The sequence below is a fragment of the Amblyraja radiata genome, chromosome 2 (assembly GCF_010909765.2).
Source record: "Amblyraja radiata isolate CabotCenter1 chromosome 2, sAmbRad1.1.pri, whole genome shotgun sequence".
NCBI lineage: Eukaryota > Metazoa > Chordata > Chondrichthyes > Rajiformes > Rajidae > Amblyraja > Amblyraja radiata.
This window is the reverse complement of record NC_045957.1, coordinates 18,470,372-18,495,152: the sequence shown is the minus strand read 5'-3', so window position 1 is coordinate 18,495,152 and position 24,781 is coordinate 18,470,372. Positions and strand designations below refer to the sequence as shown.

The window sequence follows — 24,781 nt, the reverse complement described above, 5'->3', positions numbered from 1 at the left end:
TCCCCACGCTCTGAGGCCGGCCAGCCCCACGATGGTAAGTCCTCAGCTCCGCAGGCTCCGCGACTGGAGCCCCCAGGGCGTTCCGGCAGGAGGCCGCTCCACGGTGCTAGGCCCCAACGACAACGGAGACCCGACAGGGAAAAGGTCGGGTCTCCCGTGCAGGGAAGAGATTTTTTAAAGTTTCCCCCTCCCCCTGCCCCCCACATATACACAGTTAAAACCAGTATTTAAAAAAACCACGAACAACTACATTTAACTAGACAAAAAAAAAAAAAAGACAGACAGGCTGTAGGGGCCGCTGCAACGCGAGTCGCACCGCCCAACATCCGTACTAGCATAACTTTTAAGATCTTCTTTGTTAGCTCTTCTACTTTTAAAATGTCCACCAAAGGATCTTTCCCCCTGTCTTTAGACAAACAAAGTGAAGCAGTTCTTGTTTTTCACAGTTAGCATGTATTTTTTAACCATAATATTAATTTGTTTTGGCTATTGAGTAGTAAATATACCTTCTTTTTACGTTGGGAGCTGTCATTAGGAGTGATGGAGGTAGGGGAGGGATTAGGCAGCGTATTGACTGTCTACTGGTCAGTTTCGGGCTTTGCATGGGTGGAGGGGGAGGGGGGGAGGGACTTTTGCTTTTAGTTTCGTTTTTTCTATCTGGGCAGAATTTGAACACCAAAAAGGTCTGAAATGTCAATTCGTAACAGCATGCCATAACCTGAGAGACGGTGCATGACCAATATGCACATATGCACGCACACACTAATTGACATTAACTGGGGGGGGGGGGGAGGGGGGAGAGGGGGGAGAGAGAGGGGGGGGGGGGAGGGGGAGAGAGAGAGAGAGGGAGAGAGGGGGGGGGAGAGAGGGAGAGAGGGGGGGAGAGGGAGGGGAGAGGGGAGAGAGAGAGGGGAGGGAGAGAGAGGGGGGTGAGAGAGAGAGAGGGAGAGAGAGGGAGTGAGAGAGAGGAGAGAGGGGAGAGGGAGAGAGTGAGAGAGACGGGAGAGAGAGAGGGGAGAGAGAGAGAGAAAAAACAAAGAGAGTGAAGGGAGGGAGAAACGATGGCACGTTATAACCCGCAGCCGTCCCATTCTGACCGCCGCCGAACCCCCCACCACACCACCCCCCATGTGACATTGTGCCACTGTTCCTTTAAGGCAGTGTAAGGGAGTGTCCTATCTGTCTACACGTAGACGTCAGCTATCAAGGAAGTACACAAACAGGTTTATTTCCATTGCATGCACCTGCTACAGTTGAACATCTTGTCGCTTCCTCAGAATCGTTGATAAATGGACGGGAACGCTACCAATCCAGCAACGGAACAGAAATCCCCCACATGGGGAGGTGAATAAACTTTTTTTTAATACATTTCCATCATGAGGCGAATAGTGTTTTTTAAAATTAACTATCAAGCATTTTCTGATGTATTGGAATTGGAAGTGTAGATTGTTTCGAAATAGTTTAGCTTGTCGGCGCCACATAATTTATGCCTTGTAATGTGAATTTTAAAAGAAAAGTTAATTCATTGGCTCTGCATTCTTTCTGACTGGGGGTGATCAGGATTCTCGATTCTGTCAGTTTGTGACTGTGAAGTTTAAAGGAGTGTTATCTGTGGATCTTGCATTCCAATCTTAGCAATCACAGAGTGTGAGGCAGGAGGCAGAGAAGGGAAGCACTCGGACCCAAAATCTAGGGGAGAAAGAAGAAAAAGAAAATAAACAGAGAATAAGAGGCGGTGGGTTTCTTAAATGTGTATATTTGTAAGAAAGGTGGATGAGCTTAGAGCCTGGATTGACACCTGGAAGTATGATGTTGTGGCGATCAGTGAAACATGGTTGCAGGAGGGCTGTGATTGGAAATTAAATATTCCAGGATTTCATTGCTTCAGGTGTGATAGAATTGGAGGGGCAAGAGGTGGAGGTGTTGCATTGCTTGTCAGGGAAGATATTACAGCAGTGCTTTGGCAGGATAGATTAGAGGGCTCGTCTAGGGAGGCTATTTGGGTGGAACTGAGAAGTGGGAAAGGTGTAGCAACACTTATAGGGGTGTATTATAGACTGCCAAATGGGGAGCGAGAATTGGAAGAGCAAATATGTAAGGAGATCGCAGATATTAGTAGTAAGCACAAGGTAGTGATTGTGGGAGATTTCAATTTTCCACACATAGACTGGGAAACACATTCTGTACATGGGCTGAATGGTTTGGAGTTTGTAAAATGTGTGCAGGATAGTTTTTTGCAGCAATACATAGAGGTACCTACTAGAGAAGGGGCAGTGCTGGGCCTCCTGTTAGGAAATGAGACAGGTCAGGTGGCGGAGGTATGCGTTGGGAAGCACTTCGGGTCCAGTGATCACAATACCATTAGTTTCAATATAATTGGAGAAAGGCTAACTTTGATGAGATGCAAAAGGATTTAAAAGGAGTGAATTGGGACATTTTGTTTTATGGGAAGGATGTAGAAGAGAAATGGAGGACATTTAAAGGGGACATTTTAAGAGTACAGAATCTTTATGTCCCTGTTCGGTTGAAAGGAAATAGTAAAAATTGGAAAGAGCCATGGTTTTCAAGGGAAATTTGACACTTAGTTCGGAAAAAGAGAGAGATCTACAATAATTATAGGCAGCATGGAGTAAATGAGGTGCTTGAGAAGTATAAAGAAGGTAAAAAGAATCTTAAGAAATTAGAAAAGCTTAAAGAAGATATGAGGTTGCTTTGGCAAGTAAGGTGAAAGTAAATCCAAAGGGTTTCTACAGCTATATTAATAGCAAAAGGATAACGAGGGATAAAATTGGTCCATTAGAGAGACAGAGTGGATAGCTATCTGCAGAGCCAAAAGAGATGGGGGAGATATTGAACAATTTATTTTCTTCGGTATTCACCAAGGAGAAGGATATTGAATTATGTGAGGTAAAGGAAACAAGTAGAGTAGCTATGGAAACTATGAGATTCAAAGAAAAAGAAGTACTGACACTTTTGAAAAATATAAAAGTGGATAAGTCTCCAGGTCCTGACAGGGTATTCCCTAGGACATTGAGGGAAGTTAGTGTAGAAATCGCAGGGGCTATGATAGAAATATTTCAAATGTCATTAGAAACGGGAATAGTGCCGGAGGATTGGCGTACTGCGCATGTTGTTCCATTGTTTAAAAAGGGTTCTAAGAGTAAACCTAGCAATTATAGACCTGTTAGTTTGTCGTCAGTGGTGGGCAAATTAATGGAAAGGATATTTAGAGATAATATATATAAGCATCTGGATAAACAGGGTCTGATTAAGAACAGTCAACATGGATTTGTGCCTGGAAGGTCATGTTTGACTAATCGTCTTGAATTTCTTGAAGAGGTTACTAGGGAAATTGATGAGGGTAAAGCAGTGGATGTTGTATATATGGACTTTAGTAAGGCCTTTGACAAGGTTCCTCATGGAAGGTTGGTTAAGAAGGTTCAATTGTTGGGTATTAATGCAGGAGTAGCAAGATGGATTCAACAGTGGCTGAATGGGAGATGCCAGAGAGTAATGGTGGATGGCTGTTTGTGGGGTGCCTCAGGGATCTGTGTTGGGTCAACTGTTGTTTGTCATGCACATCAATGATCTGGATGATGGTGTGGTAAATTTGATTAGTAAGTATGCAGATGATACTAAGATAGGTGGTGTTGTGGATAATGAAGTAGATTTCCAAAGCCTACAGAGAGATTTAGGCCATTTGGAAGAATTGGTGAGACCAATTCTGGAGTATGGTGTACAATTTTGGTCGCCCAATTATAGGAAGTATGTCAACAAAATAGAGAGAGTACAGAGGAGATTTACTAGAATGTTGCCTGGGTTTCAGCAACTAAGTTACAGAGAAAGGTTGAATAAGTTAGGTCTTTATTCTTAGGAGCGCAGAAGGTTAAGGGGGGGACTTGATAGAGGTCTTTAAAATGATGAGAGGGATAGACAGAGTTGACGTGGATACGCTTTTCCCATTGAGAATAGGGAAGATTCAAACAAGAGGACATGACTTCAGAATTAAGGGACAGAAGTTTAGTGGTAACATGAGGGGGAACTTCTTTACTCAGAGAGTGGTAGCTGTGTGGAATGAGCTTCCAGTGGAAGTGATGGAGGCAGGTTCGATTTTATCATTTAAAAATAAATTGGATAGGTATATGGATGGGAAAGGAATGGAGGGTTATGGTCTGAGTGCAGGTAGATGGGACTAGGGGGAAATAAGTGTTCGGCATGGACTTGTAGGGCCGAGATGGCCTGTTTCCGTGCTGTAATTGTTATATCGTTATATGGTAATCGTGTTGTACAAAACCCCTTGGGCAAGAGTGACCATAATAGACAATAGGTGCAGGAATAGGCCATTTGGCCCTTCGAGCCAGCACGACTATTCAATGTGATCATGGCTGAGCATCCCCAATCATCCCGTTCCTGCCTTCTCCCCATATCCCTTGGATATAATATGATGGAATTCTGCATTAAGATGGATGGAGACACGGTAAATTCAGAGACCATGGTGCTAAACTTAAAGAAAGGAGACTTTGATGGTATGGGAATTGCCTAGGATAGACTGGCAAATTATACTTAAAGGGTTGATGGTGGAGATGTAATGGCAAAGATTTAAAGATCACATGGATGAATTACAGCAATTGTTCATCCCTGTCTGGCGCAAAAATAAAATGGGGCAGGCAGCTCAACCATGGCTGACGAGGGAAATTGGAAATAGTGTCAAATACAAGGAAGAGGCATATAAATTGGCCAGAGGAAGCAGCAAACCGGAGGACTGGGAGAAATTTGGAATTCAAAAGAGGAGGACAAAGGGGTTAATTAAGAGGAGGAAAATAGACCATGAAAGAAAGTTGCGGGGAATATTAAAAAGTGACTGTAAAAGCTTCTATAGATATGTGAAGAGGAAAGATTAGTGAAGCCAAATGTAGATCCCTTACAGTCAGAAACAGGTGAATTTATAATGGGGAAACAAGGATATATGTTATATGTTATATGGCATACCAGTTAAACAAGTTATTTGAAGATGCTTGAGTTGATTATTAAAGATGTACAGGTGCACAACCTTTTATCCGGAGTTCCGGAAACCGAAAACTCCGAAAACCGGCCATTTTTTCCCAGGATGTCGTCTGCACACCAAAGCTCGCGTTTGGCGCCAAACTTGACCCGAAACGACCCACGGTCAACCCAGGTCTGTACTACTGTAGCGGCTGCCTCCTACCCGGAGACCGGGAAGACACTTAAACATCTGTAAATCATTGCTTAAATGTTAGTCAGTTAGTTTGGAGGGCTTTTATGTGAAGGGGGGGAACTTTAATTCTTAGTCCCCTACCTGGTCGGAGTGGCGGGGAGCGGTCAATGCCTTACCGGGTCGCCGTGCAGTAAGCTCCGGAGCGCTGTGGCCGCCGACTCCCAGCTGGGGCTGCGGGCGTCCGGCCGCGGGCGGCGCCGGTTGTAGCTCCGACCCCGGCAACTCTACCCCTGGCTGCGCGGCGCTCCAAATCCATCGCGGCCCGGACGCCCGCAGCCCCAGCACCGCTGTGGCCGCCGACATGTTGTGCGTCGGCGGCCACAGCACTCCGGACCGCACGGCGACCTGGTAAGGTATTGCCCGCTCCCCGCTGGTATCCCAGCGCTGCGACGCCGCCGACTCCCAACATCGCGGCGCTGGGGCTGCGGGCGTCCGGCCGCACTGGATTTGGAGTGCCGCGCAGCCAGGGGTAGAGTTGCCGGGGTCGGAGCTCCAACCGCGGCCGGACGCCCGCAGCCCCCAGCTCCGCGATGTTGGGAGTCGGCGGCCACAGCGCTCCGGAGCTTACTGCACGGCGACCCAGTAAGGCATTGCCCGCTCCCCGCCTCTCCGACCAGGTAGGGGACTAAGAATTAAAGTTTCCCCCTTCACTCCCCCCACCACATAAAATCCCTCCAAACTAACTGACTAACATTTATGCAATGATTCTCCGGGGAGGAAGCAGCCGCTCCAGACTTTTCAAGCCGCCCGCGCTACCTACCTAATCTACGCTAAAAATCTTCCATTCGGAAATCCGAAAAATTCCGAAATCCGACAAGTGTCTGGTCCCAAGGCTTTCGGATAAAAGGTTGTGCACCTGTAATTGCAGCGCATTTAGAAAGCAGTGACAGGATCAGTCAAAGTCAGCATGGATTTACGAAGGGGAAATCATGCTTGACTAATCTTCTGGGTTTTTTTTAGGATGTAACAAGTAGAATAGATAAGTGGGAGCCAGTGGATGTGGTGTATCTGGACTTTCAAAAAGCCTTTGACAAGGTCCCGCACAAGAGATTAGTGCGCTAAATTAGAGCACATGGTATTGGGGGGTAGGGTATTGACGGATAGAGAACTGGTTGGCAGACAGGAAGCAAAGTGTAGGAATTAATGGGTCCTTTTCAGAATGGCAGGCAGTGACTAGTGGGGTGCCGCAAGGCTCAGTGCTGGGACCCCAATTATTTACAATATATATTAATGATTTAGACGATGGAATTAAATTTAACCTCCGAGTTTGCGGATTACACAAAGCTGGGTGGCAGTGTGGGCTGCAAGGAGGATGCTATGAGTCTGTAGGGTGACTTGGATAGGTTGGATGAGTGGGCAGATGCAGTATAATATGGATAAATGTGAGGTTATTCACTTTGGTGGCACGAACAAGAAGACAGATTATTATCTGAATGGTGTCGAATTAGGAAAAAGGGAGGTGCAACGAGATCTGGGTGTCCTTGTACATCAGTCACTGAAAGTAAACATGCAGGTACAGCAGTGAAGAAAGCAAATGGCATGTTGCATCAGCTCGTTTTTGCCTCTCATGTCCTTTTAAGTCGAGTTTGCACAAGTACAGTGAGGTATAGGAACAATGACAATCTAGCTGGGAGCAGCGTTAAAGACTTTTCTCTGTTCCCTCTATTTGAGCTGAAACATAGGAAAGGGTTGGCAGACAGGAAGCAAAGTGTAGGAATTAATGGGTCCTTTTCAGAATGGCAGGCAGTGACTAGTGGGGTGCCGCAAGGCTCAGTGCTGGGACCCCAATTATTTACAATATATATTAATGATTTAGACGATGGAATTAAATTAGGAAACATAGGAAATTAGAACAGTAAGTAAATTAAATAAAATTACAGAACAAGCATATGAAAGAATAGCCTCGTTAACACGATTAATAAACGTGACGTCAGATCAGAGGGTTCAGAAAGAAGATCCGGGTGTAGATGGATGGGGTATAATCACATGAGTAAATATGCATTTTTCTTTAACAAGCCAAAAGTCATTGCCAGTAACAGTAAAAGAAGAAATGGTTGAGCGACTCGATAGGTTAAACATTGATGGAAAGAAATTACTGGAAAGGCTGGCTTTTTCAAAGGTAGATACATAAAAAGATCTAGACAGGATGTAAGATCGCAGGGGAAGTCTGGGGTCAAAATTGCGTAGACATAGGTCATAATCTTCCAAGTCTCCTTAGAGGGTTATTGCCAGAGGGCTGGAGACATAAATATTACACCATTGTTCAAAAAACGAATCAGGATCTCGCTACACAGAAAGGACTCCTTTAAACTTGCCTCGTAAATCTGAACCATGATGCCTTTCCTGCTAATCCCATTTGCCTGCGTTAGGAAAGGCATCAAGGGATATAGACCTATCAAAGTATCTGTCCAAAAGCCTTTTAAACATCCTAATTGTATCGGCCTGACAACTTCCTCTGAAATCTGCAAACTCCATCCCCACCCCCCTGAAAAACATACACGTTTGATCTCCTTTAGATTTCTCTCACCTGAAACATGTATCCTGTAGTTGTTCCTGCCCTGGGGAAAAAAAGACTGTTGACTATATCTATGCCCCCCATAGTTTTATAAAGCCTTACAAGGTCATCCCTCAGCCTTTCACATTTCTGTGAAAATAAACCCATCCTATCTAATCTCTCCGAATAACTTCTGCAGTTTGTTTTTTCTTTTGGTATTAAGGGCAGCACAGTGGTGCAGCGCCAGAGACCTAAGTTTGATCCCGACTATGGATGCTGTCTGTAGGGAGTTTGTACTTTCTCCGTGACCTGCATGGGTTTTCTCCGGGTGCTTCAGTTTCCTCCCACACTCCAAAGACGTAGGTTAATTGGCTTTGGTTAAAAAAATGTAAATTTACCCTAGTGTGCTAGTGTACGAGGATAACTGGTCAGCACGTACTGGGTGGATCAAAGACCCGGTTTCCCCGTTGTATCTCTAAAGTCTACATCCCTCTATTCCACGCAACATCTTAATGAATCTCTGTTGTGACTACATCTAACCTGCAATGTGACGAATACAACCATACACCATACCTCAAATGTGGTCTACAAAATGTTTTGTACTGCTGCAACATGCCCAACTCTTATACCTAACGCCTTGGCCTATGAAATCAAGCATACCAAATATTTTCTCAACTACCCCTTCTGCCTGCGTCACCACTTTCAGCAAGCTAGGGACTTGCATCCCAAGTTTCCTCTGCATATCAATGAGTCTCCAGTCCATGCCATTTATTCTCTCTGTCCTATCAGAATGTGAATTCCCAAAGTACAATATTGCACACTTGGTGGATTAAATTCCAACTGATACCACTCCAACCAATTTTCCAGCTGTTCTCCTTTATACTTAAATAACCTTCTTTGTTATCTACGGCTCCACCCATTGTTGTGCAATCTGCAAACCTACTCATCTTTTACAAGAAAATAGGTTATCATAAAAAGATATAAACCTAAATCCAGCAACACCAGGCCAATTAATAATTGGTTCCCAGTCACAATTGTCATTTGGACAAATATGAAATATTAAATAAAAGCCAATGGAGTCTGTTACCTCCCCTCCTCACCCCTCCCCTCACTTCCCTCCAACCCTCCCCTCACCACTCCTCCCTCCTTCCTTTCTTTCCTCCCTCATCCCCACCTCACCTCTCCACACCTCCCCCCCACGTCCCTCCACTCCACCCCTCCTCTCCTCCATCCCTCCTCCACACCTCCACCCCACGTCCCTTCCCTCCACTCCACCCCTCCTCCACCCCTTACCCCTCCTCTCCTCCACCCCTCCTCTCCTCCACCCCTCCTCTACTCCACTCCTCCTCCTCTACTCCACCCCTCCTGTCCTCCTCCTCTTCTCCTCCACCCCTCCTGTCCTCCACCCCTCCTCCTGTCCTCCACCTCTCTCCTCCTGTCCTCCACCCCTACTGTCCTCCACCTCTCTCCTCCTGTCCTCCACCTCTCTCCTCCTGTCCTCCACCTCTCTCCCCCTCTCCTCCTCCACCCTGACCCTGCTCGACCCTGGACCCCTCTAATCTACCCTGGAGCTATCCCTTTCTGTTGGGCGCCCCCTGGTGGCGGTGGTGGTGATTTAACGTGGCGCACTGCCAGCCAGCCAGCCGGCCGGGGAGCTGACGCGCAGGCGCGCTCGCCGCCTCTCTGCTCGCCTGTTGCAGGCTCCCTGCGCGCTCGCCTCTCACACGGTTGTCATGGAGGAGCCAAGATGGCGGCGCAGGCCTATGCGATGGGCAGACGGGAGATTAATCAACACTTCAACATCAGGAACGCCAAGCTGCTCGCCATCGGCTTCGTGCTCATCTTAACCGCCGGCCATGGGATCCACAGGATGTACGGAGGTAAAGGCGTGGGGAGGGCGATGTGGGTGGGTGTGTGTGGTCACTCGGTCCCGGGATATCCACGACCGCCGGCCGTGTACGTCCATGAAGGCGAAGCCGGGCATCAACATTAACACTGGGTCCGGAGCAGATCCCACGGTGGGGGAGGAGGAGGAGCGGGGACGCTGGTTTAATGTTGCTCCGGCAGGTTCGGAGCCACAAGCTGGGAGTGGGCGGCTCGTCCTCGCTGCCTCCTCGTTCAATGCGCACCCGGAATGATCACCAGTCGCTGCCGCCGGCCACCGGCTGCCTTTGTGTTTCACCAAAGATAGACACAAAATGCTGGAGCAACTCTGGGTCAGGCAGCATCTCTGGAGAGAAGGAATGGGCGACGTTTAAAGGGTCGAGACCTCTATTCAGATTTTGCGTCTTTCCTCGGTGTCTGCAGTTCCTTCCTACACATTTGTGTGTCACCAACTGGCCTTGAGGTGTTGCTTCCCTGAGCCGGTGCAACAGAAAACCCAAACGTAGCATTATGATCATCTGTACGACATGGGAGCTGCGGAATCGCATCGCCCCATCCAATGTATGCTTTTGATACCCCACTCATTTGAAAGGGGTAAACACGGACGGCGTGGTGTTCTGTCATCTGACAAAATGCTGAATGAATGAGCAGAGTTTGAGCTTGATTTATCCAGATGCATTTTACTTGTAATGTTTGCTGTCTAGTTTACTTTTGTGTTGTAAGGCTGCAAATAGATCGTTTCCGCAACATCGTATACCATTTAAATGTGCATAACTTTAAATACTGTGGTCTAAAGCCGCAAATATAAAATAGGTGAGGGAAACCAATTAGTGCTGATTGCACTCATATTTCAGCGTGAAGATCAATAGAACAAAAGATTATTCTGACTCTCCTGGCCCAACAGAAATGGGTGCGGAAAATCAATTAGTGCTGATTGCAGTCAAATATCCAGCCAGAAGATCATTAGCGCAGAAGATTATTCGGACTCTCCTGACCCAACATAACTCTCGCAAAAAATATGCCTGAGCTGCTGAAGGAACTCAGGGTGAGGTGACAGCTGTGGAGGAAAATGATCAGTCTATTTCCCTCCACAGAGACGGGCAGATCTGTGAGTTCATCTATCAGATTTTGCCTTTTGCTCCAGATTCCAGCATCTGCCACCTCGAATGTCTTGGCCTCCATCCTATCACATGCTAATGCACTTATTCCATAGAAAACAGAAAATGTACACGACCATCTAGCCCATCCTGTCTGGAGATGGATAAATAGCTACCCAATGTAATCCCACCTTCCTGCACTTAATCAGTAGCCACATAGATCACTGCTCTTCAGATACACACTCAAATATTGTTTGATTAAGGGTTTCTCCTCCGCTCCCTTTTTGGTTTTTAAGCAGCAAGGTCCAGCCACTTGCCACCATGTGGGTTAGAATATGTGTTAAACCCTTTGTTCTCCATTCGCTTCTCTTGACATCTTGAAACTTAAAAGAAAGAACTGCAGATGCTGGAAAAATCAAAGGTAAACAAAAATGCTGGGGAAACTCAGCGGGTGAGTTTCTCCAGCATTTTTTGTCTAACTCCAAAACTACTGGATAGTTGGAAAAACTCATCTGCTTTACTGATTGTGGGGATTCTTCCACATGCATATAGACCACATGCTGGTTAAATGAGCTTAGTATTGATACAGTGCCCTCCATAATTTTTGGGACAAAGACCCAACATTTATTTATTTGCCTCTGTACTCCACAATTTGAGATTTGTAATAGAAAAAAAATCACACGTGGTTAAAGTACACTTTGTCAGATTTTAATAAAGGTCATGTTTATACATTTTGGTCTCACCATGTAGAAATGACAGCAGTGTTTATACAGTCCCCCCATTTCAGGGCACCATAATGTTTGGACACAGCAATGTAATGTAAATGAAATTAGTCATGTTTAGTATTTTGTTGCATATCCTTTGCATGCAATGACTGCTTGAAGTCTGCGATTCATGGACATCACCAGTTGCTGGGTGCCTTCTCTGTGGTTGTTTGTTAAGTTTGTTCAATGCTGGAATTACCTGAAATTTCAACGAAAATGAGCTTGAGCACAGGAACAAACAGTCATGATTCCATTGGAGGATAAATGAGATTTGAGGTGTAATTATAGTTATATATCCCCAACCCTATGTGTTTTTCTGGTGTTCTTATCAAATTTACTGTCAAAACAATGCAAAAGAGAAATCTGAACCAGAACAAAACATGCTGGAAGTGTATGGAGTGCAAAGGCTCCATTGCATTCTACTGACCTTCATCAGAACTGCTAACTCCACTTGTAACTGATGCAGATTCAAATCCCAGGCCTAGATTAAGACCCTGATATGCTTATGAATATTTGATCACATCTAGAAACATTTGTACAAATTAGCATGATAGAAGGATGCTCTGAACAAATAAATAACACAAGGTTTCACTTGAAAAAAAAATGCTGCTTTCCACAATGCTTTTAGGGGTCTCGGTATTTTACAGCCAAAGAAGAGCTTTTGAAGCATAGCCAATTTTGTTATGTTGACAACAGTGACCAAGTAATTTGTTTTGGTAATGCCAAGTAATAGGATGGGTATTTATTGTACAGGACTCTCAAGATTCATCGCCTGTTCTTTATTGAAATAGTATCACATGATATATTGGATGCACTTGAGAAAACAGATGAGACTTGGGTATAACATTTCATCCAAATGTTGACACCACTCTCTGCCTCACTATTGAAATACTGCCTTGGAGTGTCAGTCTTGATTTTAATGCACAAATCACCACCTTCCTCAGAGAGGAGAATGGTACCAACGAGAACTAGCTGACAGTGTATTAATGCTGATATTGTCTTGGAGTGTTGTTTAGTAGCAATAAACGATGCAGAAATAAAAACAAATTGTAAATGTTAAAAGCGGACAATGCTGACAATATTGAAGTATTTCAGCAAAAAGAAAGATGGGGAAAAGTATCTTTTGAATGACGTTGCCCACTGGATGTGTAATAAATTTCCATATCTGGAACAATTTAGTCTGTTTTTAATGGGAGATGTGCAGTACATTATTTATAAACATGCACATTTAGTAATTTAGACAGATTTCTAGTATAATTTGGATTGTTACTTTGGGTGTTCTATTCTGGTCCTCTTAGTCATACAGAATGGAAAGAGGCCCATTGGCTCAACTTGCCCACACCGACCAACATGTCCCATTTACACTAGTCCCACCTGCCTGCGTTTGGCCCTTATCCCTCTAAGCCTATCCTATCCATGTACCTGTCTAAATGTTGTTTACACACTGCAATAGTACCTGCCTTAAACTTCCTCCTCTGGCAGCTCATTCCATAGCCCCACCACTGTTTGGGTAAAAAAAAGTTCCTATTCAGGTTCCCATCTTTCCCTCTGACCTTAAACTATGTTCTTTGGTTCTCGATTCCCCTACTCTGGGCAAGAGGCTCTAAGGGTTTACCCAATCTACTCCTGTCATGATTTTGTACATCTCTTTAAGATCACCCCTCATCCTCCTGCGCTCCAAGAAATAAAGTCCTAACCTGCTCAATCTCTCCCTTTAGCACAGGCCCTCGAGTCCTAGCAATATCCTTGTAAATCTTCTCTGCATCCTTTCCAGCTTAACAACATCTTTCCTATAACATGGTGACCAAAACTGAACACGACACTTTAAATGTAGCCTCACCAATGTCTTGTATAACTGCAACATGACCTCCCAAAATCTATATTCAATACCCCTGCACTCCTAGATCCCTCCCTCTAATGAACATGCATGTCCTGGACCCCTGTCAGCACACTTTAAAAACATCCCACTTTCTGGACCTCCCTTTTCCTTCAAACAACCTGCTAGTCGACTTGAACAAGTTCCTATCTCATACACTCAGAGTTGGCTTTGCCCCAATTTAGAATTTTAACTCGTAGGCCTACTGTTTCTATCCATAACTATCTTAACCTTAACAGAACAGTGGTCGTTTATCCGATGAGGCTCATCCATGAACACTTCATCCACTTGCCCGTTCCAATTTCTCAAGACGAGATCAAGCATTGCCATCTCCTGTGTGGGGGCCCCTACATATTGCCTGAGGGATCTCTCCTGAACACATTTGAAAGATTCTACCCTGCCTAAACCTTTCTCAACGTGACATTCCCAGTCAATATTAGGAATGTTAAAATATCGTACTACCACAACTTAATTTGACCTACAGCTGTCTACAATCTCCATGCATATTTATTCTTCTAATTCCCATTGACTATTTGGGGGCCTGTAGTACAGGTCAGGTCGGGGGGAGTTCCCCCCCGCCACGGATACCATGTAATCTCGCGCTACCTACTCCACGCATAGATAGTCGGCGACTAAACCGTCTCCCCCACCTGGTTTGCCTGGTGAGGAGGGGGGAGTGGATCCCCAGCAGGACCAAAAACAAGACCTGTCAAAGGGTGGATGAACTTCTAGCGAGCCAACGGCCATCCACACTTCAGTAGAAGTTGCGATCACTGTCGTACATAACATTGTAAGGCACCATGCCCGTTGATGTTTTCAACGGTGGTGATGATGATGATGATGTAGTACACTCTCAACAAGGTGAGCATCCCTTCCTTATTGTTAGATGCAAAAAGCTGGAGTAACTCAGCGTGCCAGGCAACATCTCTGAGGAAACTTTCTTGTTCCTCAGCTCCACCTATATAGCCTCACTAGATAACTCGTTCATAATGTCACCTGACCACGGCCATTACATCCTCCTAAACCAATAATGCAACACCACATCGTCTTTGCCGCCACCTCTACTTCTCATGAAGCACCTGCACCCTGGAACATTGAGCTGCCAGTCTTGCCCCTCCCTTAACCAGGTTTGCACAATGGCTGCAACGTCACAGTCATGCATACCTATCCATGCCCTTCGTTCATCTCCCTCACCTGTTGGGCCTCTTGCACTAAAATAAGTGCAATTTAAACCAACATTCCTTCCTATTCTCAAGTCAAGTCAAGTTTATTTGTCACATACACATACGAGATGTGCAGTTAAATGAAAAGTGGCAATGCTCGCGAACTTTGTGCAAAAACCAAACTAACAAACAAATAAACTACAAACAGAATGGAACATAATCACATATTCTTTTACATATTACATATTGTGGGAGGAAGGAAAAAGGAAAAAAAAACAGCAGTTTTTAAAAAAACAGTAGAATGGTACAGTAAAGTTAGTCCCTGGTGAGGTAGGAGTTTACAATCCTAATGGCCTCTGGGAAGAAACTCCTTCTCAACCTCTCCGTTCTCACAGCATGGCAACGGAAGCGTTTGCCTGATCGTAGCAGCTGGACAAGTCCGTTGCAGAGGTGGAAGGGGTCTCCCATGATCTTATTGGCTCTGGAGTTGCACCTTCTGATGTATAGTTCCTGCAGAGGGGCGAGTGAAGTTCCCATAGTGCGTTCGGCCGAACGCACTACTCTATGCAGAGCCTTCTTGTCCTGGGCAGAGCAGTTCCCGAACCAAATCGTGATATTTCCGGACAAGATGCTTTCCACAGCCGCTGAGTAGAAGCACTGGAGGATCCTCAGAGACACTCTGAATTTCCCCAATTGCCGGAGGTGGTTAAGGCGCTGTCTTGGCTCACTCACGAGTGCTGCAGCGTGTGATGTCCATGTCATATCCTCAGAGATGTGGAATCCCAGGTATTTAAAACAGCTCACTCTATCCACAGTATCCCCATTTATCGTCAATGGTGTGTACGTCCTCGGATGATGTGCCCTCCTAAAGTCCACGATCAGCTCCTTAGTTTTTTTGATGTTCAAGAGGAGGCTGTTGTCCTGACACCAGAGTGCCAGATCAGCCACCTCCTCCCGGTAGGCCTTCTCATCGTTGTCTGAGATCAGGCCCACCACCACAGTGTCCTCAGCAAACTTGATTATCGAGTTGGAGCTGAACCTAGCCACGCAGTCATGTGTGTAGAGGGAGTACAGTAGGGGGCTGAGGATGCAACCCTGGGGGGATCCTGTGCTCAGGGTGAGGGACTCCCTGATTTTCTTCTGCCTATTCTGTCCTCTAAACTTTCTCTCATCACCCTCCATACCAACTTCTAACTTCTCACCTGTCTCGGTCCTGAATAGGACCTCACACCCCCCTCCCTCCGGAAATCAAGTTTAAACCCACCTGTGCAGCACTAGCGAATCTGCAGGTCGCCTCTGCCCCAGAACAGATCCTAATGGTCTAGAAATCTGAATCCCTGCACCAACTCTTCAGCCATACGTTTAACACCTGTATCTTCCTGTGCCCACCCTCAATTGCACGTGGCACTGGAAGTAATCCATCAAACTACCTTGGAGGTCCTGCTTTTTAGTCTTTTACCTAACTACCTATACTCATATTGCAGAACCTCCTTCCTTTACCTACCTATGTCATTTGTGTCAATATGCACGACTTCCGGCTGCTATTCATTGCAGTGGCTCTGCTGACAGTTATTAGTTGGTCTTTGGAGACAAGTTTAAGAAACAAAGAAAAGTTTACTGTCATTAGTAAACGTATTGTTTTCAGAATATTGAACAGTTAGTCATATTTCTAAGTTGCATCCTACAGGATTGAGTTATCCCAGAACTATGACAGGTGGATTTCTAGATGCTATGGCAAAGGCAATCACTTGTACCCTGAATGGGTTGTTTGAATGCCTGAAATAAATTATTCCACTGCAGCAACAACTTACATTTACATAGCACCTTTTCTGTAGTCAAATTTTTCTAAAGTATTTCAGAGGAGTATTTCAGAGGAGAAGTGTTGAAGTAACTCACCAGATTAGGCAGCATATCTGAAAGATGCAAATTGTGAATTAAAATATTATATCACAATAAATGGGATACAAAAATACAGCAGATCCAGGAAATTATTCAAAACAAAAAAAATCTGGAAATACAATGACCAGGCGTTCATTTGTGGAGAGAGAAACAATATTGTTTCAGTTCATGACCTTTCATCAGAACCAATAAATTAAACATTGTTTCTCTCCCTACAACGCTGGTTTGTCTATTGATAATTTCTAACACTTTTAAGGAGATATGACAGGCAAAGGCATATTTGTTAAGGAATGTATTAGAGGAGGAGGAGAGAGGTGATGAGGTTTAGGGAGGGAAATCTACGGCTTAATGTTTGGGCAGCTGAAGCTGCCTACTTGGACAGCTGAAACTGCCAGCTGTTGTGTGATTTCAAAATGACAAATGCACAAGAGGCCAGTTTTGGAGGAGCATTTTAATCTTGGAGGGTTTAATAATTAGACAAGCGAGATAGGGAGATGCAAAGTCTAAGGCAATTTTATAAAGGTTGAGAATTTGCATCAACAATTGTGGTAGCTGATGGAAGTCAGTGGGCAAATCAATAATGGGTAAACAAAATCTTGAATAAAATGGGATTTGGGCAGATGATTTTTGGATTAACTCAAATTATGAACAGATGATTAGCCCAAAAATTGAAGTTCAGAGGTGTCAAAACCACAGCTGTTAGTTTCAGAGTATTGGGAATAATGGAACTGGGTAAAATAATGTAGTGGAACAATGGTTCAATGGTAGACAAAAATGCTGGAGAAACTCAGCGGGTGAAGCAGCATCTATGGAGCGAAGGAAATAGGCAACATTTTGGGTAGAACCCTTCTTCAGACTGATGTGAGGGTGGGGGGGAAGAAGAAGAAAGGAAGAGGTGGAGCCAGTGGGCTGAGGGAGAACTGAGAAGGGGAGGAGAAAATAGGGACAACCTGAAATTAGAGAAGTCAATGTTCATACCGCTGGGGTGTAAACTGCACAAGCGAAATATGAGGTGATGCTCCTCCAATTTACGGTGGTCCACACTGGCCATGGAGGAGGCCCAGGACAGAAAGGTCGGATTCGGAATGGGGGGTTGAAGTGCTGAGCCACGGGAGATCAGGTTGGTTATTGCGAACCGAGCTGAGGTGTTCGGCGAAGCGATCGCCAAGCCTACGCTTGGTCTCACCGATGTAGAGCAGCTGACATCTAGAACAGTGGATGCAATAGATGAGGTTGGAGGAGGTGCAGGTGAACCTCTGCCGCACCTGGAAAGACTGCTTGGGTCATAGAAACATAGTCCTTGAATGGAGTCAAGGGGGGAGGTAAAGCGACAAGTGTAGCATTTCTTGAATCAAGGACCCAAGCAGTCTTCAGAAATACTACACTTGTCAGACTCTGCATTTTGCAGATACATAGTTGGTGGTGTCTCTTGCATGCTTTAACGTGTCTGTTGTGAGTAATTCAAGTATACAGAAGAATAGGGATTACTGGTGATAAGTAGATCCTGAGGTTTGTGCTACAATTGACGTATTGATTGTTGTTCACTCTCCCTTATGGGACCAAAGGCTGTACTTGTACCACTGAAAGCAATGATCAATTTCATTTTCAACATCTGCCTTTGCTGAGAGGTGGCTCTCGCAGAGTCATACAGCGTGGAAACTGGTCCTTTGGTTCAACATGCCCACGCCTACAAACATGCCCCTTCTACGCTAGTACCTGTGTTTGGCCCATCATCCTCCTGCACTCCAAGGAATAAAGTCCTAGCCTGCTCAGCCTCTCCATATAGCTCAGGCCCTCGAGTCCTGGCAACATCCTTGTATATCTTCTCTGCAGGCATGTGCCGTCAGGGTAGGCAAGGTAGGCAGTGCCTACCCTGACTAAAATTATAAAATGGTCATTGTTTTATATATATAAAATATATATAAATCATATATAAAATGGTCATAAATAGTAAAGGCACGGGAGAATTATGCTTCCCTAAGAGATCGATCTCTTAGGGAGGCATAATTCTCCTGCGCCTTTCATCCACAGTATGTATAAAACGCGGAAGTATGTGCTACTCATGTGCCGTCGACGATGCTTCAAGCCATCAGTGACAACAGTCCGTAAAGGCAGCTGAAATTCTGCCTTTACACCGTAGACTGCGTGCATGTGCTGCGCATGCGCACCAGCCTACTTCGCATGCGCACGCGCAAGTTTCTTGGCGGGTTTTTCAAAGATGGATAGTGATTACCTGAAGAGTTTCTTGAAGCAAACTTACGAGGAAAAGACCAAAATAATTATAAATGGCAGACCAATGCCGGAACTTAAAGAACTTCAACAGCGCAAAGGAACAAAAATAATTAGAACATTTAAAACAGCTTGGTACAACAGGAAAGAGTGGCTATGCGGTTGTATTTCAACAAATAGACTGTTTTGTTTCCCGTGCCTGTTATTTTCTGTATCTAGTGGAACTGTATGGGTAGCAGATGGATACAGTGATTTAAATAATTTGCCTAATGCTTTAAACAAGCACGAGAGATCTGCTGCGCATTATGAAAGTCAAATAGCATTGAAGACATTTGGGTCTACACGGATCAACTTGCTTTTTGATCAGACAAGAACTTGCTTTTCGTGGTGATAATGAAAACAAAGAATCGCTAAATCTTGGAAACTATTTCGAATTACTAAAATGTACAGCAAAATTTGATGAAAATTTTTTTACACATCATTTACAGAGTTCATCTGTTTTTTCTGGCATTTCTAACAAGATACAAAATGACTTGATTGAAGCAGTAGGCACAGTTGTAGAAAATAATATTAAAGAAGAGATCGCAAAAGCCCCATAGAAGTGGATTAATCCACTGATATTTCAAATACAGCTCAGTGCTCTACAGTATTACAGTATATATTGGACTGAAATTAAAGAAGCATTCATAGGCTTTGACAAACTTAAGGACAGAACTGCTACTAGTGTAACAGAATGCATATTCAATAACTTACACAAATATACTTGTGCTGAGAAACTTGTAGCACAGACATACGATGGAGCAATGGTAATGGCATCAAACTTAAATGGTGTTCAAGCTAAAGTAAGAGAAAAGGCACCATCAACTTTATTTACCCACTGCTATGCTCATAAGTTGATTCTTGTTCTCAGTTAGCTAAATTCATACCTGAATATACAGGCCTTTTCAAGACCATTGACGCTCTTGCCTCATTTTTTAGTCATTCTATAAAACGAACGCAATTTCTTGATGAAATAGTGCAGAAACGCATTCCAAAGGCAGCACCAACCAGATGGACTTCAAACTCAAAGCAAATCCAAACTATTTTGCAATTTCATGGAGACCTCTGTAAACTTTTTTGACAGCATTAACAGCAATTCCTTTATTGTAGGATCCTGAAACTTTGGTGAGGAGCAATGGGTTTTATGCTGAGTTAACAAAAGATTCTACATACTTTCTTTTCATGTTTTATAATGAAATTTTCATTAAAACTGACACTCTAATACATTTTGCAAACTAAAATGATAGATTTCCTTATTGCATTGAAAGAATCAATGAAACAATACATTCGTTGAGGATCTGCGCCAATATTTTGATGACATTCATGAAAAGTTTGAAGAATATTGCAAAGAAAATGACCTGACTGAATCAAAATCTCATTCAAAACGTCCAATTAAAGAAGAGAGAGCACGAATATTTGATCTGATATTGGTTGATATATTGATGCATATGGAAACAGCGACTTCAAAAATTTACAATTAATTTCCTTAGTTGATGGAAGCAAGTTTCAAAAACGTGCTTGTCAAATTGACCAGGAGGCAATTGAAAGTTTAGAAAGAAACTACGGTAAATTCTTTGATGTCATAAGACTGAAAGCGGATCTAGCTGGATTTTAAAATGCACAAATGTTTCAGGATAAATCATTTAAAGATTTACTTGTTTTTATATTTCAAAATGGACTGGAACAAACGTTCCCTGAAGCCATGAAGCTGCTACAAATAATTTTAACAATTCCTGCTACAACAGTTTCTGTTGAGAGATCATTTTCAGCTTTGAAAATAATTAAAAGCTTCGCCAGGAATAGAATGTCCAATGAAAGGCTTTCATCACTTGCTTTAATTTCTATCGAAACGGTAAGATTTACTTAGATGGAGCAAAGTCCCACTGCTAATTTCTATGAAAAAGTTAAGGATATTTTTGCTGCAAACAAAGAGAGAAGAATGGATTTTGTGTACAAATAACATGGTAAGTAAATTTATTTGAGCTATGTTTTTAAATACTTTATTAAGAGATAGGACCTATTGAAGACAAATTACTTGATAAAAGTCGAGAGAACAATCTGCGCATGCGCGGTTTCCAAGATTTTTTAAAGCCGACTGACAGCTCACCAGGGAGAGAACAATCTGCGCATGCGCGGTTTTCACGATTAAAAAAAAAAGCCGACTGACAGCTCCGCCGGGGAGAGAACAATCTGCGCATGCGCGGTTTGCAAGATTTTTAAAAGCCACTGCCTACCCTGACTAATTACTCACAGCACGTGCCTGCTTCTCTGCTACCTTTCCAGCTTAACAACATCAAGATATCAAGGCTCAGGACATCAGGTAACATCAAGATATGGGAACTTATCCACATTTTTGAATGTCTTGTCACAAATCTTTGTTGTTGAAGGATGGTAATGTGTAGCAAGGCACATTGGTGGCGGACCTTTGGATTTCAAATGCCATGTTTTAGGCCCATACTCAAGAATGCCAAAGTGAATGAGTCAACCAATATTTGCAAATGACATGGTACTATTGGGAACCTTGAGTTCACGTGTTGTGACTGCACACATGCCTGATGTTAGAGCAGTTGTGTTCTGGAAAGTCCCCCTTACAGAATTTGCTAATCACTCTCCTATCTTAATGCATGTGCAAATGTTTTGACTTGTGGAAAATTGCAATGCAGATACATTTGTAGGAATGTAAACTCCCTTTAACACGTGGGTTGTCTATTTAAAGAGAGCACAACCACCCAAGCACAACCACTCCATTATTTTCATTCATATGATCATTAATTTTTGTCATTTGCCTTGTTATACCAAAGAGTTTTCAATGTTGCCTGCATCACTGATCTCCACAGTTATGGTAACAAACCTCCAGGAGATGGGCAATAAGCGAGTTTGGTATTCCGACTGCACATGTCCAGGTCATAGGTCACTTGCGATAAACATTCTCGGCAGCTGTGCTGCTGCGTGTGTGCAGGCCTATGTTTCGTCGGGGTTGGGCCCGGGTCGCCGTTGCTGCGGGCGCTGTTCAGTTACTGCTGGGCCGTCCCAGTCCCCTCCTGGGTGTCCCGTCCCTGTCCGGCGGCGGCGGGGGGTGCAGCTGGTGGTCTCCGGCCCGTCGGGGAGCGGGTTCCTTGGGAGTTGGAGTGGGGTTGGACTGGAGTTGCCGCTTCTTCTCCGCGCTGGCTGTGGGCCTGGTGCCGCCGCTGTTCCGGACCGGTGTCCCGTCTGTCCGGGGCTGTCGGTTGGCCCGGCAGGGCAGGCGGAGTTGAGCTGGGGTTGACGCATCCTCTCCACGCTGGCTGTGGGCTCGGGGCCGCCGCTGTACCGGGGGGGGGGAATGAGGATGAGGCGCGGGTCTATGTGCGTGCAGCAGCACAGCTGCCGAGAATGTCTCTCCGCCGGACCAGTCTCTCCCACTCGCATCTGCCTCCTCTCTCTCGCTGTCCCCGCTCTCCTGCTACCTGGCACCCCCGTTCCTCAGATTAAATATGTTTTTACACATAAATTATGAATAAAGATAAGAATTTATACACAGTTTATACAGCCAGCGCTTTGATCGCTTTTTCTTTATCTTGAATGACTTGATAAATCCCATGATTCCTTGAGTTTTTCAGAATACCGAGCTCACTTATTCTGCAGTTTTCCAGCAGACCCACAGCACTGCTGGGTCCTCGGCCTTTACCTCCTTGACTGTCGAACCTTACGTCTGTCCTTTGAGATTTGCTTATTACATCTGTAAAGAATGATCAAGACCTTTACACTCTCTTCAGCATAGCAGGTTGAACAATATTGGCTGTTATCAACTGTTGAGGCTTGCGTGTTGCAGACGTGTTTGCGCAGGCAAGGATAGTTTGCACAGGCAAGGATAATTATTCCATCTCTAGCTTCCTGCACACCATTATTTGATTTTACCAAGAGGTGTGTTATTTTCAATGCACTGCCAAAACTGAACTGCCTCATCTGCATTATTAAGTTTGCTCAGGAGCAGGTTCTTCCCTTGCTAACTGTAAACAAATAAATGCAGCCTTTTTGCAAACAATTTATTGACACAAACTTTTAATACAATACCTGCATGGTACAATGGCTAACTTTTTGAAGCTCTTAAGTCATGTATTAATTTTTATTAAGATTATTTGGCCAATTCACACAGTAGTAACTTTTTGAAGCTCTTAAGTCATGTATTAATTTTTATTAAGATTATTTGGCCAATCCACACAGTTGTTACTTAGAATACTGTCCAGTAATTTTACGACAGATATTAGGCTCACTGGCTTGTAGTTCCAAAACTTTTCCCTGCTCTTCTTCTTGAATGGAGGCATGACATTTGCTACCCTCCTGTCTTCTGGCACCTCACCTGTATTTAATGACGACTGATAAATCTCAGCTGTGTCATCTGCAATTTCCTCTCTAGCTTCCCAGTGTCCTCGGATATAGTTGATGAGGCCCAGGAGATTTGTCTACCTTCATACGCGTGAGAACCTTCAGCACCTCTTTGACTGTAATACTGACTGATCTCAAGACACTTCCATCGATTGCCCCAAGTTGCCCAGTCCACATGCCTTTCCCCACGGTAAAAAAAAAAGAGGAGAAATACTCATTGAAGACTTTGCCCATCTCATGTGACTGGTCACAGATTTGACCTATTTGCTTCCTGAGGGGGTCCCATTCTTTCTCTGGTTACCGTTTTTCCCTTTATGTATTTATAACATCTCGGGATTATCCTTAATGCTATCTGCCAGAGCTATATCCTGTTCCCTCTTTAACTGTCCTGTGTTCCTTTTTTAGTTTGCTCCTCAGTTCCTGAAACTCCTCCAGGGATATGCTTGATTTCAGCTGCTTATACTTGCCCAATGCCTCCTTCTTACTCTTGACCAGAGCCTCTATTTCCCTCATCATCCAAGCTTCCTTACGCTCACCTGTCTTGCCCTTCACACTAACAGGAACATGCATTACCTGGACTTTTGTCAACACACTTTTAAAAACATCCCACTCTCCTGATGTTCCTTTGCCTTCAAACAACCTACTCCAATTAACTTGAGCGAGTTCCTGTCTCATACCCTCCAAGTTAGCCTTGCCCAAATTTAGAATTTTAACTTGTGGACTCGCTCTGTCTCTATCCATAACTATCTTAAACTTATCATAACAGTGGTAATTTCTCCCAAAAGGCTCATCCATTAACACTTCATCCACTTGCCCCTCCAAGTTTCCCTAGACTAGATCATGTGTTGCCCATTCCCGTGTGGGGCCCTCTACATGTTGCCAGAGGAAACTCTCCTGAACACATTTGAAAAATTCCACCCTGTCTGCAAATCATCTACTACATAACGTCATTTTCACGTTTAGTTCCATGTTCACACCCTTTACATAACAGGGCTCTCACTTAACTTTTTTTCCCTGTTGCCAGCCAGGCAACCTAGGCAGCTTTTCAGGTTGCCAAATGACAGTTTAGATGGTCATTTAGGACGGCTTGATACAATGTGCTCAGAATTATGCTCAATGAAGCATTCACATATTATTCCTGCTTCAAATAAAGTCACAAACTAAACATATTCACCAATCAAGACATGATATATACCACAATAACATGCAGCAAAATTATAATACAGTATCTCAACTATTTTTACACATTGCAATTAATGCAATTTCTATTAGTTCTTTCCACTTCCAAACAAAAATGTGGTTGGATTATTCAGCGTATGATCAACCTGTGTCAATAAATCCTGGACCATGGTAACATATATGCTTAACCATGCACACTACAGATTGATGCAAGCATGTTTTCTGTGAAGGACTGAAAATTATCAAGACATGGCCATGGGTCGTTATTGCTATTGGCACAGAAACACTCTCGCTTCCCACATAATTTATCCATAACAAAATATACAGGTTGCAAGGAAATTTCTAAAGGCATTTTATGATAATAGCTGTTAAAACCGACTATATCCATCTGACAGGTTAAATATTACACTAACTGACAAGAGATGGCCAAAGGACATAACTGCAGCAAATGTTATTTTGGTAATATGTTTAAAGGTGTCAAAACACCACATTACCGGACATTCAGATTAGATGTATGTGTTGTGAACTGCAATGAAGATACCCAGTTTGTACGCAC

The 24,781-nt window shown here is 44.0% G+C and overlaps 1 protein-coding gene across 2 annotated transcripts in view; it reads left to right on the top strand.

Moving 5' to 3' along the window:
- Positions 1–1,226: 1,226 nt before the first annotated feature.
- Positions 1,227–24,781, top strand: part of casd1 (CAS1 domain containing 1) — a 69,931-nt gene continuing 46,376 nt past the window's right edge. Inside the window, exons 1-2 of one of the 2 annotated variants that reach the window (XM_033042517.1) lie at positions 1,227–1,344; positions 9,431–9,610. In XM_033042517.1, the coding sequence (XP_032898408.1) occupies positions 1,290–1,344; positions 9,431–9,610 (235 nt within the window). In that variant the 5' untranslated portion in view covers positions 1,227–1,289. Of the gene's footprint in view, positions 1,345–9,268; positions 9,611–24,781 lie in introns of those variants that run through there. The other variant, XM_033042536.1, reaches the window with a different exon arrangement.